Raw genomic sequence first — 12935 nt, forward strand, 5'->3', positions numbered from 1 at the left:
TCATGGAAGTTATTTAAGGCCTAATGAAGGAATAAATACTAATACTCTAATACAAGTAGTCAGGTGCTACATGTCACAGTCGATATGCATTTCAGAACAGATTTCAGAAGTCCAGTGGTGGTAAATAGTGCTGGATTGATTTTGTTACCACATTTCATAGTCATCATTGTCCGTATGTAATATCTCAGCATATGAATTAACATGCATTAATAACAATTAGCCAGATGTCCACGGTGTTAATGGCCTTTTGACCTCAAAAAGGAAATGCAAAATATACTGCAGCTTATTCATATTGAAATAGTCCTTCAGGGACCCAACCAAACCATTTCCATATTAAATTTTTCTGAAAAATCCTAAGATTTAACATCCGATGAAGTGCAATAAATAAAGCCTACTGTAAACTGAGAAGAGATAGGAATTATATTCAGATTATGTAGATGGACTGCAGAAGAGATTATATTAGCTGATACCTCTTCAAGTCTTCATCAAGTCCTGATATCGCCTCCTCCACTGTGGTGGTGTGGGTGGATGCAGCAGCATCTCGGTCTAAAGTAAGTGGAAGCTCAAACAGTGGAGGCAGATTGTCTGGTAGATTGTCTGTAACTTTCCATAGCTGACTCTGAATTTAAAGCACATGCAGATCATCAGTGGGATAAAAAGGAAAATCTGCTGACTATGATAATTACATGATCATAGGTGTCTTTTGAATGGAAGCTCTGAGGTATATGCAGTTTCTAGAGTGAGATAGACTTACCAGTTTTCCGAGTCCATACAGATTCTCACATTCCCTAAGCTGGGTGTGGTTTATCTGCATCATGATATCTTGACTGCGGTCAACAGCACCTGTCTGACTATAAAATGTAGACACAATAAAGTAGTATATTATAAGAAAAGTAATTTATTCCCTACAACAACTTTGCCATGGGGATACTACATCCTGTATATAGGGACCTATGGACTTCTGAAGATCCCCAAAGGAGGCACCCTTTCAGAGCCAAACTTAGCAATACAAACTCACCCACCTAGAATCCTAGCAAACACGCCACCATCTTAGCTCTGCTTATGGCGAACACACACATGGAGGAAGTGTAAAGTAAACCACTTTGCTACCTCTTAAGGATAGTACCTAAGAGGTAGACCTAAGAACCTAGTACCTAAGACGTAGACCCACTCTACTACCTGAGCTACAGCCACTGATAGGTATGAGGTATTTGTGAATGACACCTAAAGAGTAAAATAGTTCAACAATTGTTAAACTAAGGTGGTGGCTTATTTCAACAATTGTTGGTGGCTTATGACACCAGCTGTCAACTGCCTATAATGAAGTCTTTCAACCCCACTCACACCTTGCTACAGGTGACCTCAACAGGTCACATGTTAGGATTGGACACGGTCTCACGGTTTCTTTTTCGTTTGTTGTTGTCATTGTTGCTTTTTTTCCAGAAACACCTGGTGCATTAGCTCTGTGTTGTTTTTCACACCTTGATTAACACGATTAAGAGTGGGTTGACCACCACATCCAAAGGGGACAGACCCCTACTGTGGTTTTTCACAGCTCTTTCAAACCTTTGGCTTTAGAACTTAAGAAGCCTGAGGGGATAAGGGTAAGGACATAGATCAACCGGTAAATAGAGAGCTTCGCTTTGACGCTCTCTTTTAAAGATAGGGTGAGGAGTTCAGCCAACTGGGAGGGGCTCAGAGTAGAGGAGCTACAGCTTCACATGGAAAGAAGCCAGTTCAGGTGGTTTGGGCATTTGATTAAAATGCCTCCTGGGTGAGGTCTTCTGGGAGGAGGCCGGGAGCAGACCCAGGACACACTGGAGAGATTACATCTCTCGACTGGCCTGGGAACTCCTTGGTTTTTCCGTAGAGGAGTTGGTCGGGGAGAGGGAGGTCTGGGCTTCTCTGCTTAGGCTGCTGCCCCTGCGACCCAGCCCCAGATAAGTGGAAGAAGTTTGATGTGAAAGGTAGTTATGGTAAGTTAGCTGAACTACATAAGTTAAACTTGAGTTCACCTGGTAGCAGTGTAAGAGTATCCAACAAAAGCCAAGTGTACTCCTATTGGAGCTCTGTCCATTACATCAGATAGTGTCTCCTGCAAAACATAACAGATTTCAAATTTTTCATACAAACAACCACCAACTGCTCTTATTTTGTCAGAAGTTACACACATTTTCCATGTAGACCATACCAGCAGCTTTATAGGATTAGGCTGGTTTATTTATTAATGTTATATGCTGGCTATGAAAGTTTACCAAATATGTTTATATCAGACTTATGCTGGTGTATGGCACACACAAATACTAAATGAAAATTCTTTTAAGTTACCATTTCACTAAGACAGTCATCGAGGATGTCAAAGTTTGATGTGTCAGTTGGATTAGAGACTTCAGGCAGGAAAGGTGCAGGGAGTTTATGCAGGGAACTCCAGTCCAGTCCACTGAAAAACTGATGATTCCTAAATTCACTGGAGCCTTCCCTTCCAAGACGGACTTCCCTGTCACAGATCAGTTCATTGATGAAGGAACGAGCCTCCTTTGAAATCTCAGGGCCAGAAGAAGGAAACTCAAAATACTCCTAAGGGTTATCAAAAAAAGTAACAATTGAAGAAAGTTGTTAACTTTGTTGTTTTTTTCTAGCAACATTATTTTGAGTGCTTTGATGCTGTTAAAAGCTCTTATGATCCTGGCCTTGTTTTTCCGAGCATTCCATAAATTGTTGGTTTGTTTATGTGGCAGAGTGTGGTTTGTGGCTCAGCTGCACTGGGTTCAGGGTGTGGTGTCAGGGGAGCCCAGGCAGAGGCTCTTAGTCTGCCTGCAGCAGCCAGGAGCAGGTTAGTGGATGTCCGCTGGGCAGTAGTAGACCGCTTGGGCCTCACGCCAGAGGACTATTGCTGGCGTTTCCAAGAGGGGACATTTCTTCCTTTGGGCTTTTTGGATTTCAGCAGCTATTCAATAAACTGTTTGACTTAAGTTGAACCCAGTTTGCCTCCTCAGTTCTGCATTTGGGTCCTCACTTCTCGTCTTCCATCTTATGACAAACTTTTACACAAATATAAAAGTATACAGAACCTATAGCTATACACTTATTATATTTATATGCAGTTACTTCAGAAAGTATCCATATTTATTAAACTTTTGCAGATTGTGTTTTAGATTTAATTTAAAGCCCACCTGTGCTCAATTCCACACTTATCCAGTCCCTCTGTCAAAGTGCCAGTAAACTTCAAATTGCCTTTGCTTGACAGAAAAAGCATTGCTTGAATAGACTAAGGTGGTCAGTTTGAATAGAAACTATTATGTAAATGCCAGTTAATATACATTTAACATGAAACATTGTAAATAATTGTGTTTATGAAGCTTAGAACAACTATGACCTCATTCCTTTATCAGAAATCACATGAAGGTTATTATGAACTTGATAAGTCAACCAAAGGTTTTTAAACCACCTATATCTCATGGTACTATAACCCTTGAAAAAAAATTTACTTTAAGTTTCTCCACTGACATATGAAAAACAAAACTGAAACAAACAGACAATCCAGACTAGCAGTGCTTATTTCTGTTTACACTGCATCATAGATATTAAACTGGTGCCATTATGCTATACACACTAGATTGTATAAACAAATGAATAAACATAGATTTAAACATTTGGAAATAATTAGGTACAATTTTGTTTCAGCTGGGAGAATTATACTCAGATACTGTCTTCTTTAAATACCTAATCTTTTTGGTGTAGATAAAGTGATTAAGGCCCATTTGGTCCATAATAATTGCTGAAATTGCATTTTGTTATTTTGTTTGTTTTACCAGCACGCAGACGGATCATTAAAAATACTTGCTGCAGAAGTGAATGAAAATCTGTCATCGCTATTAAAATGTGTGCAGAAATTTTATTATACTCCAAATTTTAATTTTGGCATTTATATGACATTAAAGCTACTTGTATGTACCTGAAAGTGAATGATCTTGGCATATGTTTCAGAAATAGACTCTGCATAGAAAGGTGTGGTCCCCAGCAACATCTCATAAGCACAAATACCCAGAGCCCACCAGTCACACTCAGGACCATAACCTCCACCTCCCTCAACTGCTCTTAAGATCTCTGGAGACAAATAGTCTGGAGTCCCGACTGCTAAAGACGAGTGAACCTGCAAAGAAAAGAAAATAGATTAAAAAAAAAAAAAAAGTAACTAACTAAAAGCCATGACCTGCTTCAAGGAAGTACTTGAATGTAGCAAAATCATCACTGTGTTTTTTTAGTCCTGTCTTAAAAATAAACAAATAAGCAAGCTCCATGACAAGTAAACTGATTTTTTTTTTGTTTTTATGGGGTTGTTGTTGTTGTTTTAAAATTACAGCCGAGGAGGTAGGATGCGCCCTCCCTCTGAAAGCAGTCTTGTCACAGACAAATAGAAGAAAATGGTATTGAGGTGAAAAGGAATGCGACTTGTCCCGTACTTCAGCTAGAGTGAAAAAAGACTCAAAGCTGGAGTTATTCTGTCTTTACGCTGCACAGCTGCCTCTTCTTCTCTCATTCTCTCTCCCTCCCTCCCCTGTTGCTACTTCAATTGTGAAACTGATCAATGATCAGCTGATCAGCTTTTCTTACTTCTTTGTTTATCGCCCACTTTGCGCCAGAAAGAGGAAACCAGTGGATGTCACGCTAAACAACAGCAGCAGGTTTAAGCTTGATAAGCTGTTTTTAGAATTGGTTTGATATTACTTTCTAGTATCAGCTGATGTTTGCTGGGTCTAGCAAAGTTTTGCCAGGGGGGCCAGGTAGGGCATTAACAGGGATTGGGGGCCACAAAGAAATACTTTTCTTTCTTATTCTCATTTAAAATGTCTAGCTTTGAAAACATAATTATCTGAATCTTATAGCCAGAGTGGTCATAATGTAAAATGTATAGAAAACATACATATATACCGACAAGACAGTGTACATCACTATCACAACACCATTTGTGTTCATTCAAAGGCTTCATGGCTTTTCCTATAGTACCTGGTGGGCCGGTCTCTAGTCAAAATGCCCGGGCCGATTTTTTATCCCAGTCCAGCCCTGTGGACTGTATTCAAGGGATGTGCAGATCTTCCTCTCTCCAGGTATTCCATGACATATTGTAATCTTTACTGTAAAGCTAGACTGTTGCTATGAGTTAGTTTAACAATGTAACTGAGAATGTATGAGAGCACTACTTTTAGGAGACAGTGTTGCTTTTTATGCACATCTTTTTTTGTGAAAACTAATGGCTGTCTGTCTGTCCATTGTTACTTGCGCACAATGAACTCTCACCATCCCATCATCAAGTAGCCTCAGACAGGAACCAAAGTCTCCCAGTCTGATATGCCCATCAGCTGTCAACAGGATGTTGTCAGGTTTGATGTCTCTGTGTAAGAAAACAGGTAAATAGGGTTATTCAACCTTTAAATGTCAGATTTCATTAACAAAAAAAGTCATTATGATCAAATGATTATAGTTTCTTTATGTTAGTCAGTTTTAGGAGAGAGCAAATATTAATATTTGAACCTCATATCTCTGATACATATATTTTAGATAAGGTTTCTCTGCAAACTCTGTATGACTGTAGCCCTAAAAAAAGAGAAAAAAAGTAAAAAAAAAAAAAAAAAAAATCAATAAGCAGTCTACCTGTGCACATAACCCAGTCTATGGACAGAGTCAATGGCCATAACCATCTCTGCCAAGTAGAACTGAGCCATGTCCTCAGGGATCCGATCCCCAAATTTACTGAGGAGAGTCAGCAGGTCTCCACCTACATAATAATCCATCACCAGGTACTGAGTGAGAAAGGATTGGAAGGTTGTGAAAATTAGTAATGGGATTCAAGTTAAATATAAAATGCTAAAATGTAGACGACACATTTGTAAAACACATTTATCTGATTGACCATGTATAAACATACCAGGTAGTTATCATCTTGAAAGGCATAGTGCAACTCTGTGATCCAGCGTCTGTCACCCCTTAACAAAACTTCCCTCTCTTCTTGGTAACATGCTGTCTGTGTAAAGCATGAAGAGAACTCGATGCCAGACAAATGAAAAGCAGCAGGCAGAAAAATATAATGCTGAATTAACAATAACAAAGGCCAAAGGATTTAAAGTTTGAGTCCCCATTACAGTGGCTTGCAAAAGTATTCGACCCCCTTGAACTTTCCCACATTTTGTCCCATTACAGCCACAAACATGAATCAATTTTATTGGAATTCCACGTGAAAGACCAATACAAAGTGGTGTACACGTGAGAAGTGGAACGAAAATCATACATGATTCCAAACATTTTTTACAAGTAAATAACTGAAAAGTGGGGTGTGCGTAATTATTCAGCCCCCTGAGTCAATACTTTGTAGAACCACCTTTTGCTGCAATTACAACTGCCAGTCTTTTAGGGTATGTCTCTACCAGCTTTGCACATCTAGAGACTGAAATTCTTGCCCAGTCTTCTTTGCAAAACAGCTCCAGCTCAGTCAGATTAGATGGACAGTGTTTGTGAACAGCAGTTTTCAGATCTTGCCACAGATTCTCGATTGGATTTAGATCTGGATTTTGACTGGGCCATTCTAACACATGGATATGTTTTGTTTTAAACCATTCCATTGTTGCCCTGGCTTTATGTTTAGGGTCGTTGTCCTGCTGGAAAGTGAACCTCCGCCCCAGTCTCAAGTCTTTTGCAGACTCCAAGAGGTTTTCTTCCAAGATTGCCCTGTATTTGGCTCCATCCATCTTCCCATCAACTCTGACCAGCTTCCCTGTCCCTGCTGAAGAGAAGCACCCCCAGAGCATGATGCTGCCACCATCGTATTTGACAGTGGGGATGGTGTGTTCAGAGTGATGTGCAGTGTTAGTTTTCCGCCACACATAGCGTTTTGCATTTGGGCCAAAAAGTTCCATTTTGGTCTCATCTGACCAGAGCACCTTCTTCCACATGTTTGCTGTGTCCCCCACATGGCTTGTGACAAACTGCAAACAGGACTTCTTATGGTTTTCTGTTAACAATGGCTTTCTTCTTACCACTCTTCCATAAAGGCCAACTTTGTGCAGTGCACGACTAATAGTAGTCCTATGGACAGATTCCCCCACCTGAGCTGTAGATCTCTGCAGCTCGTCCAGAGTCACCATGGGCCTCTTGGCTGCATTTCTGATCAGCGCTCTCCTTGTTCGGCCTGTGAGTTTAGGTGGACGGCCTTGTCTTGGTAGGTTTACAGTTCTGCCATACTCCTTCCATTTCTGAATGATGGCTTGAACAGTGCTCCGTAGGATGTTCAAGGCTTGGGAAATCTTTTTGTAGCCTAAGCCTGCTTTAAATTTCTCAATAACTTTATCCCTGACCTGTCTGGTGTGTTCTTTGGACTTCATGGTGTTGTTGCTCCCAATATTCTCTTAGACAACCTCTGAGGCCGTCACAGAGCAGCTGTATTTGTACTGACATTGGATTACACACAGGTGCACTCTATTTAGTCATTAGCACTCATCAGGTAATGTCTATTGGCAACTGACTGCACTCAGACCAAAGGGGCCTGAATAATTACGCACACCACACTTTGCAGTCATTTATTTGTAAAAAATGTTTGGAATCATGTATGATTTTCGTTCCACTTCTCACGTGTACACCACTTTGTATTGGTCTTTCACATGGAATTCCAATAAAATTGATTCATGTTTGTGGCTGTAATGGGACAAAATGTGGAAAAGTTCAAGGGGGCCAAATTCTTTTGCAAGCCACTGTATGTTGTCATAAACCTATTCTTAGTGTTGTGAATGTGAGGTTACATGTGCTTGTGTACCTCTCCTCGCCTCAGCATGTCCCACTTATTCATAATCTTCAGAGCATACACTTGTTGTGTGTTTCGCATCTTTGCCACTGCGACCTGTGGTAGTGACAAGACCAAAAGCAGCACAATAACCACTTAAACGATTGCATGCACAAAACGAGAAGACTGTCATAATTGGTGATTTGTCTAAAACATTCTAACAGTGAGAGATGGTCATGTTCTGTATTGAATTATGTACAAATGAAACATTGCTTATTGGAATATTTAAATGTTTTGACAAACACTCATTCACCTGCCAAACATCAAAATACCTCTCAGTATAATAGCTCAAAGCATTGCTTTGGGGAACTTTTTTTTGTTCTTTTGGTTGCTCTTTTACAATTCAGTTTGTTCAACTGAATTCTATTTATATAGTGTCAAATCACAACAACAGTGTTGCCTCAAAGCGTTTTATACTCTAAGGTAAAGACCCTACAATTATACAGAGAAAACAGAGAAAACCCCAACAATCCGATGACCCCCTACGGGCAAGCACTTTGGCAACAGTGGGAAGGAAGCCAGACTCAAGGAGGGGTAGTCATCTGCTGCAACCAGTTGGAGGTGAGGGGAGTAAGACACGACAAAAACCAATGTGAAAGAGAGCCTGATGATTAATAATAACTACCTGCAGAGTGTTGTATAAACACATAGTGAGTAAAACGAGATGAATGAAGAATTCACAGTGCATCATGGAATGCCCCCAGTAGCCTAAGCCTATTGTATCATTAATCAAGGGAGGATTCAGGGTGACCTAATCTAGCCCTTACTATATGCTTTGTCAAAAAGGAACATCTTAAGCCTAATCTTAAAAGTAGAGAGGGCATTTGTCTCCCAAATCCAAGATGGTTCCACAGAAGAGGGGCTTGAAAGCTAAAAGCTCTGTTTGCAATTCTGCTTTTAAATATCCTAGGAACAGGATCAGAATTATAGAGACTTTATTTATCCCCAAGGGAACTCCAAGTAATCCAGCTTCCTGAGAATTAGTGCTCATTTGGGGTGATATGGTAGTATGAGGTCTTTAAGATAAGATGGGGTCTGATTATTCAACACTTTGTATGTGTGGAAAAGGTTTTTAAATTTGATTCTGGATTTAACAGGGAGCACATGAAGAAAAGCCAAGATTAGCAAGATATGCTTTCTTTCTAGTACCTGTCAGTACTCTCCATGCATGTAAAACATTACAATTGTTCAGCCTACAAGTAAAAAAATGCATGACCTAGTTCCTCAGCATAAATCTGAGACAGGATGCTTCTAATTTTAGAGATGTTGTACAAAGATATTGCTGCAATGCACTGTGTTGGCGCATGGCAATTAAGAAGTAGGTGGCAGAATTATATCCTTAAACATAGTTTAAGAACAAGATCCAGAGTGTGATTAAAGTGGTGGGTTAGTTCTATTCTGTTTTGAGCAAAGGCAATTGAGCCTAATAATCAATTAAAGGCCATCTTGATGCTGCCATTTTCAGTATCTCCACTGATGTTTAAATCACCAACAATAATTATTTTCTCTTAGCTGAGCACTAAATCAGATAAGAAAGTCTGAGAAGTAAAATAGAAAAGCCCAGGTGGATGATAGGTAACAACAAATAAAATAATAATAAAATACTTTAATACAACAAAGTAATACTTTACAATAATAATAATAAAAGGCTTTCAAATGAATTAAAACTCTGTCTACAGCTGTGTGTGGCAGGAAAAGTTAAGGAGAACACAACTCAAAGCAGCTTTATTGCTGGAATTGCAGAAACAAAGTGCAGACCACTAACCACAGCTGGACTGGCCTTTGGGCATACTGGGCATTTGCCTGGTGGGCTGATGGTAATTTTTTGTTTGCTGGACCAATTACGGCCGAGGAGGTTGGATGTGCCCTCCCCCTTGCTTGGGCAATGGCTCTGAAAACAATCTTATCACAGACAAATAGAAGAAAATGGTATTGAGGTGAAAAGGAATGCGACTTGTCCCGTACTTCAGCTAGGGTGAAAAAAGACTCAAAGCTGGAGTTATTCTGTGTCTTTACGCTGCACAGCTGCCTCTTCTTCTCTCATTCTCTCTCCCTCCCTCTCCTGTTGCTACTTCAATCATGAAACTGATCAATGATCAGCTGATCGGCGTTTCTCTCTTGTTCGTTTATCGCCCACTTTGCGCCAGAAAGAGGAAACCAGTGGATGTCGCACTAAACAACAGCAGCAGGTTTATGCTTGAGAAGCTGTTGTTAGAACTGATTTAATATTACTTTCTAGTATCAGCTGATGTTTGCTGGAGCCACAGCCATAAAAGCTGCTGGTCTTGATATCGGTTTGGGTATGTGATGAGAGGGAAATGTGAAGATGAAACCAGGAGATGTCCTTACTGAATCATCAGAGCTGAACAGGTGATGGAGAAACAGGTTTACCTTTTAGGCGACATTAATGAGTTGAAGGGAAGTTATGAACTGTTTCTGAGAGACAAATAACACCAGGATCCTTTTCTGTGTAGCTGACAGCTGGTAACTGTGCAGGGGCGGGTCTAGCAAAGTTATGCCAGGGGGCCAGGTAGGGCATTAACAGGGAAAGGGGGGCACAAGGAAATACTTTTCTTTCTTATTCTCATTTAAAATGTCTAGCTTTTAATAAATAATTATCTGAATCTTACAACCAAAGTTTCCATCTGATGTAAAATGTATAGAAATCATACATATATACCAACCAACAAGACAGTGTACATCGCTGTCACAACACCATTTGTGTTCATTCAAAGGCTTTATGGCCTTTCCTGTAATACCTGGTGGTAGTCAAAATGCCTGGGCCGACAATATATACACAAAAGGAAATCAAGGCAGAGGACACACCTGGGGAACACAGATGAACATAATCTAACTGATGAGACAGGGGAAGTAAATGAACATGACGCACATGAGACTAGGGACTGTCAAAATAAAACAGGAAACATAAACACACTGAGATATACAACTAGACTCAAGGAACAGATAAACAAACACAGAGACATGACTGAGGAAGAGGTAGCGAGGTACAGAGAGAGGGAGACCGAGAGAGAGAGACAGAGATAGAGACAGTGAGACATGGAGACTAGACAGAGACAGACAGGCTAGACATGAAAGGGAACCGACTAAACAAGAAACTGAGAACTAGGCAAACTCAAAAGCATAAGGAAATAATACACTCAGGAAATAACAAATTAACTTGTACCTCTTTACAGAAATAACTAACAGGTCCAGGCATACTCAAATCCTGGGTCAGATGACTAGTCAATATGGATTGCCTTTAGTCTTTGTTGGAACCACAGTTAGTGGTAGTGGTTCGCTGCCTAGCTCTCTTGCTTGTTGTTATGTTCTACCATCGATTTGTTCTTCTGTGCAGAATACCCTGGAGGCTGGAGAGAGAGGTCTTGCTTTCTGTGGGAGATTCTGTGGAATTACCTGTTCTGTTGGATCCCGGACTTTACTGACTAGAAATCAATGTCTATGATTGGGGAACTTTGTGGTGTAAATAAACTTGTTGGACTTTCTGATAGTTTTAGTTCCTTCTGTTTTGGTGGCATTGATAAAATGATCCAGCCAACTAATTTACTCAGTGGATCCTGTGCATCTCCCTCCAATAAATCTGTCATGGTCCCTGTGCCTCGCTGGTCGACCCTCTATTAGGTAATATGTTTGTGGTTTTTTGCTCTCTCCCCCTCTCGCTCTCTCTCGCTGTGGCGACGCTCATTGCGGGCTCCCGCTGCTGGCCCACACACCTGCTCTCATCACCGCACCGGCCGCTGATCCCAGCTGATTACTGCACTACTTAAGATGGCGAGTCTGCGCTAGTCTTCACTGGATCGTTGAGCTATCAGCGTCAGTCAAACTTGTGTATCTGCCAACCTGTATCTTGAAAGCCCTTTGTTATTATCCCGCTAATCTGACCTTTTGTGTTTCGATCGTTTTTGGAACCGGATTCTGAGAGGAGTAACTGAGGAGGAGGAGGAGCTTTTGTACAGAAAGTGTGGAGCACCTTTTCCCCTAACCCTGTTTCCCCCGGACCCTGGCGACACGGAGCCCTTTCCCCTGCACATTGTATATAGCCACTTGGTGTGTTCACTGTAAATAAACGCACTGTTCTTCGCTTAAAGGAATACCCTGGCCTGCACCTGAGTCTCTTTCGGAAACCTTATCAAAATCCAATTTGGAAGACACAAGCAAATATTACACCATATCCATAGAGAATAGGGCACAGTCAACAAGCAGCTAGCCAGACTTAAAGGTATGATAAAATCTTCTGGCCCACTGTCTGACTCATCTGTTAACCCACCTCTGGCTTTAACCCAGTCTCAACCTAAGCTGGTCGAACAGCTTGGAAGAAAAGCCTCTGCCTACACCTAAAATCTTTTTGGGTGAGTGGGAAAAGTGGAGATTGTCTGACTCTCACTCACAAAAAAACGTGAACAAAAATAAAACATATTCATTTCACCATTCAAAAATAGCCTTTCTCGTGGAGTTAATGTGGGAATGAGCTCCAAAATGGGCACGGGCAGTCCCAAAAACTATTGCTGAGCTTTCTTTTGATGACTGTGTTTCCAAGTTCAATGTCTTCAAGTTCCACACTGGGGGATCCTAGAGCATGGATCCTACCTTACTTCTGGCAAGGTAGGAGGAGTGTTACTGATTATTCCTTTGGCTTCTGAATTTTGGCTGGAGAAGCAGGGTGAAAGAGAAGGGCTCCCCAAGGTGCCTGTTTACATGATTTGTATGATGAATTGAAGGGGGAAATGGCTGCTAAAGACCTTTCTAGATCTTTAGCAGCCTTACAAAATTTTCTTGATTTATCATAGGCAAAATAATTAATTATACTCCTCATTTTTTCTCCCTAAACCACAACCAGTTTCACTATTCCTTTCCAGTAACAAGAAGGTAAGTAAGTAAAGTTTATTTATATAGCACCTTTCACAGACATGTGTCACAAAGTGCTTTATAAGGTAAAAACACAGTACAGTCATAAATACATCATAAAAACCCTGGTCTAATTAAAAGCTTTTTGAAGGTCTCCACCGAGTCCAAACACTGTAAAAATAGGGGAAGTGCATTCCGCAGTCTGGGTGCAACAGCTTGGAAAGATCGGTCCCCTCAAGTT

The 12935-nt window shown here is 40.7% G+C and overlaps 1 protein-coding gene across 6 annotated transcripts in view; it reads right to left on the reverse strand.

Annotated features, from left to right (window-relative positions):
- dmpk (DM1 protein kinase) overlaps positions 1-12935 on the reverse strand; it is a 97454-nt gene that overhangs the window by 14607 nt on the left and 69912 nt on the right. For 4 of the 6 annotated variants that reach the window (XR_003221961.1, XM_025910961.1, XM_019355352.1 and 1 more), the window contains exons 3-11: positions 7805-7888; positions 5927-6043; positions 5653-5801; positions 5299-5392; positions 3956-4153; positions 2329-2577; positions 2016-2095; positions 755-851; positions 471-619 (exon numbers count right to left, since the gene is read on the reverse strand). Coding sequence is in view for 5 of the 6 variants with exons in the window: in XM_025910961.1 (XP_025766746.1) it covers positions 471-619; positions 755-851; positions 2016-2095; positions 2329-2577; positions 3956-4153; positions 5299-5392; positions 5653-5801; positions 5927-6043; positions 7805-7888 (1217 nt within the window). In the remaining variant the exon portion in view is untranslated. Of the gene's footprint in view, positions 1-470; positions 620-754; positions 852-2015; positions 2096-2328; positions 2578-3955; positions 4154-5298; positions 5393-5652; positions 5802-5926; positions 6044-7804; positions 7889-9596; positions 9734-12935 lie in introns of all 6 variants that reach the window. The other 2 variants (XM_025910963.1, XM_019355353.1) reach the window with 2 other exon arrangements.

This window comes from Oreochromis niloticus, linkage group LG10 (genome assembly GCF_001858045.2).
Source record: "Oreochromis niloticus isolate F11D_XX linkage group LG10, O_niloticus_UMD_NMBU, whole genome shotgun sequence".
Classification (NCBI taxonomy): domain Eukaryota; kingdom Metazoa; phylum Chordata; class Actinopteri; order Cichliformes; family Cichlidae; genus Oreochromis; species Oreochromis niloticus.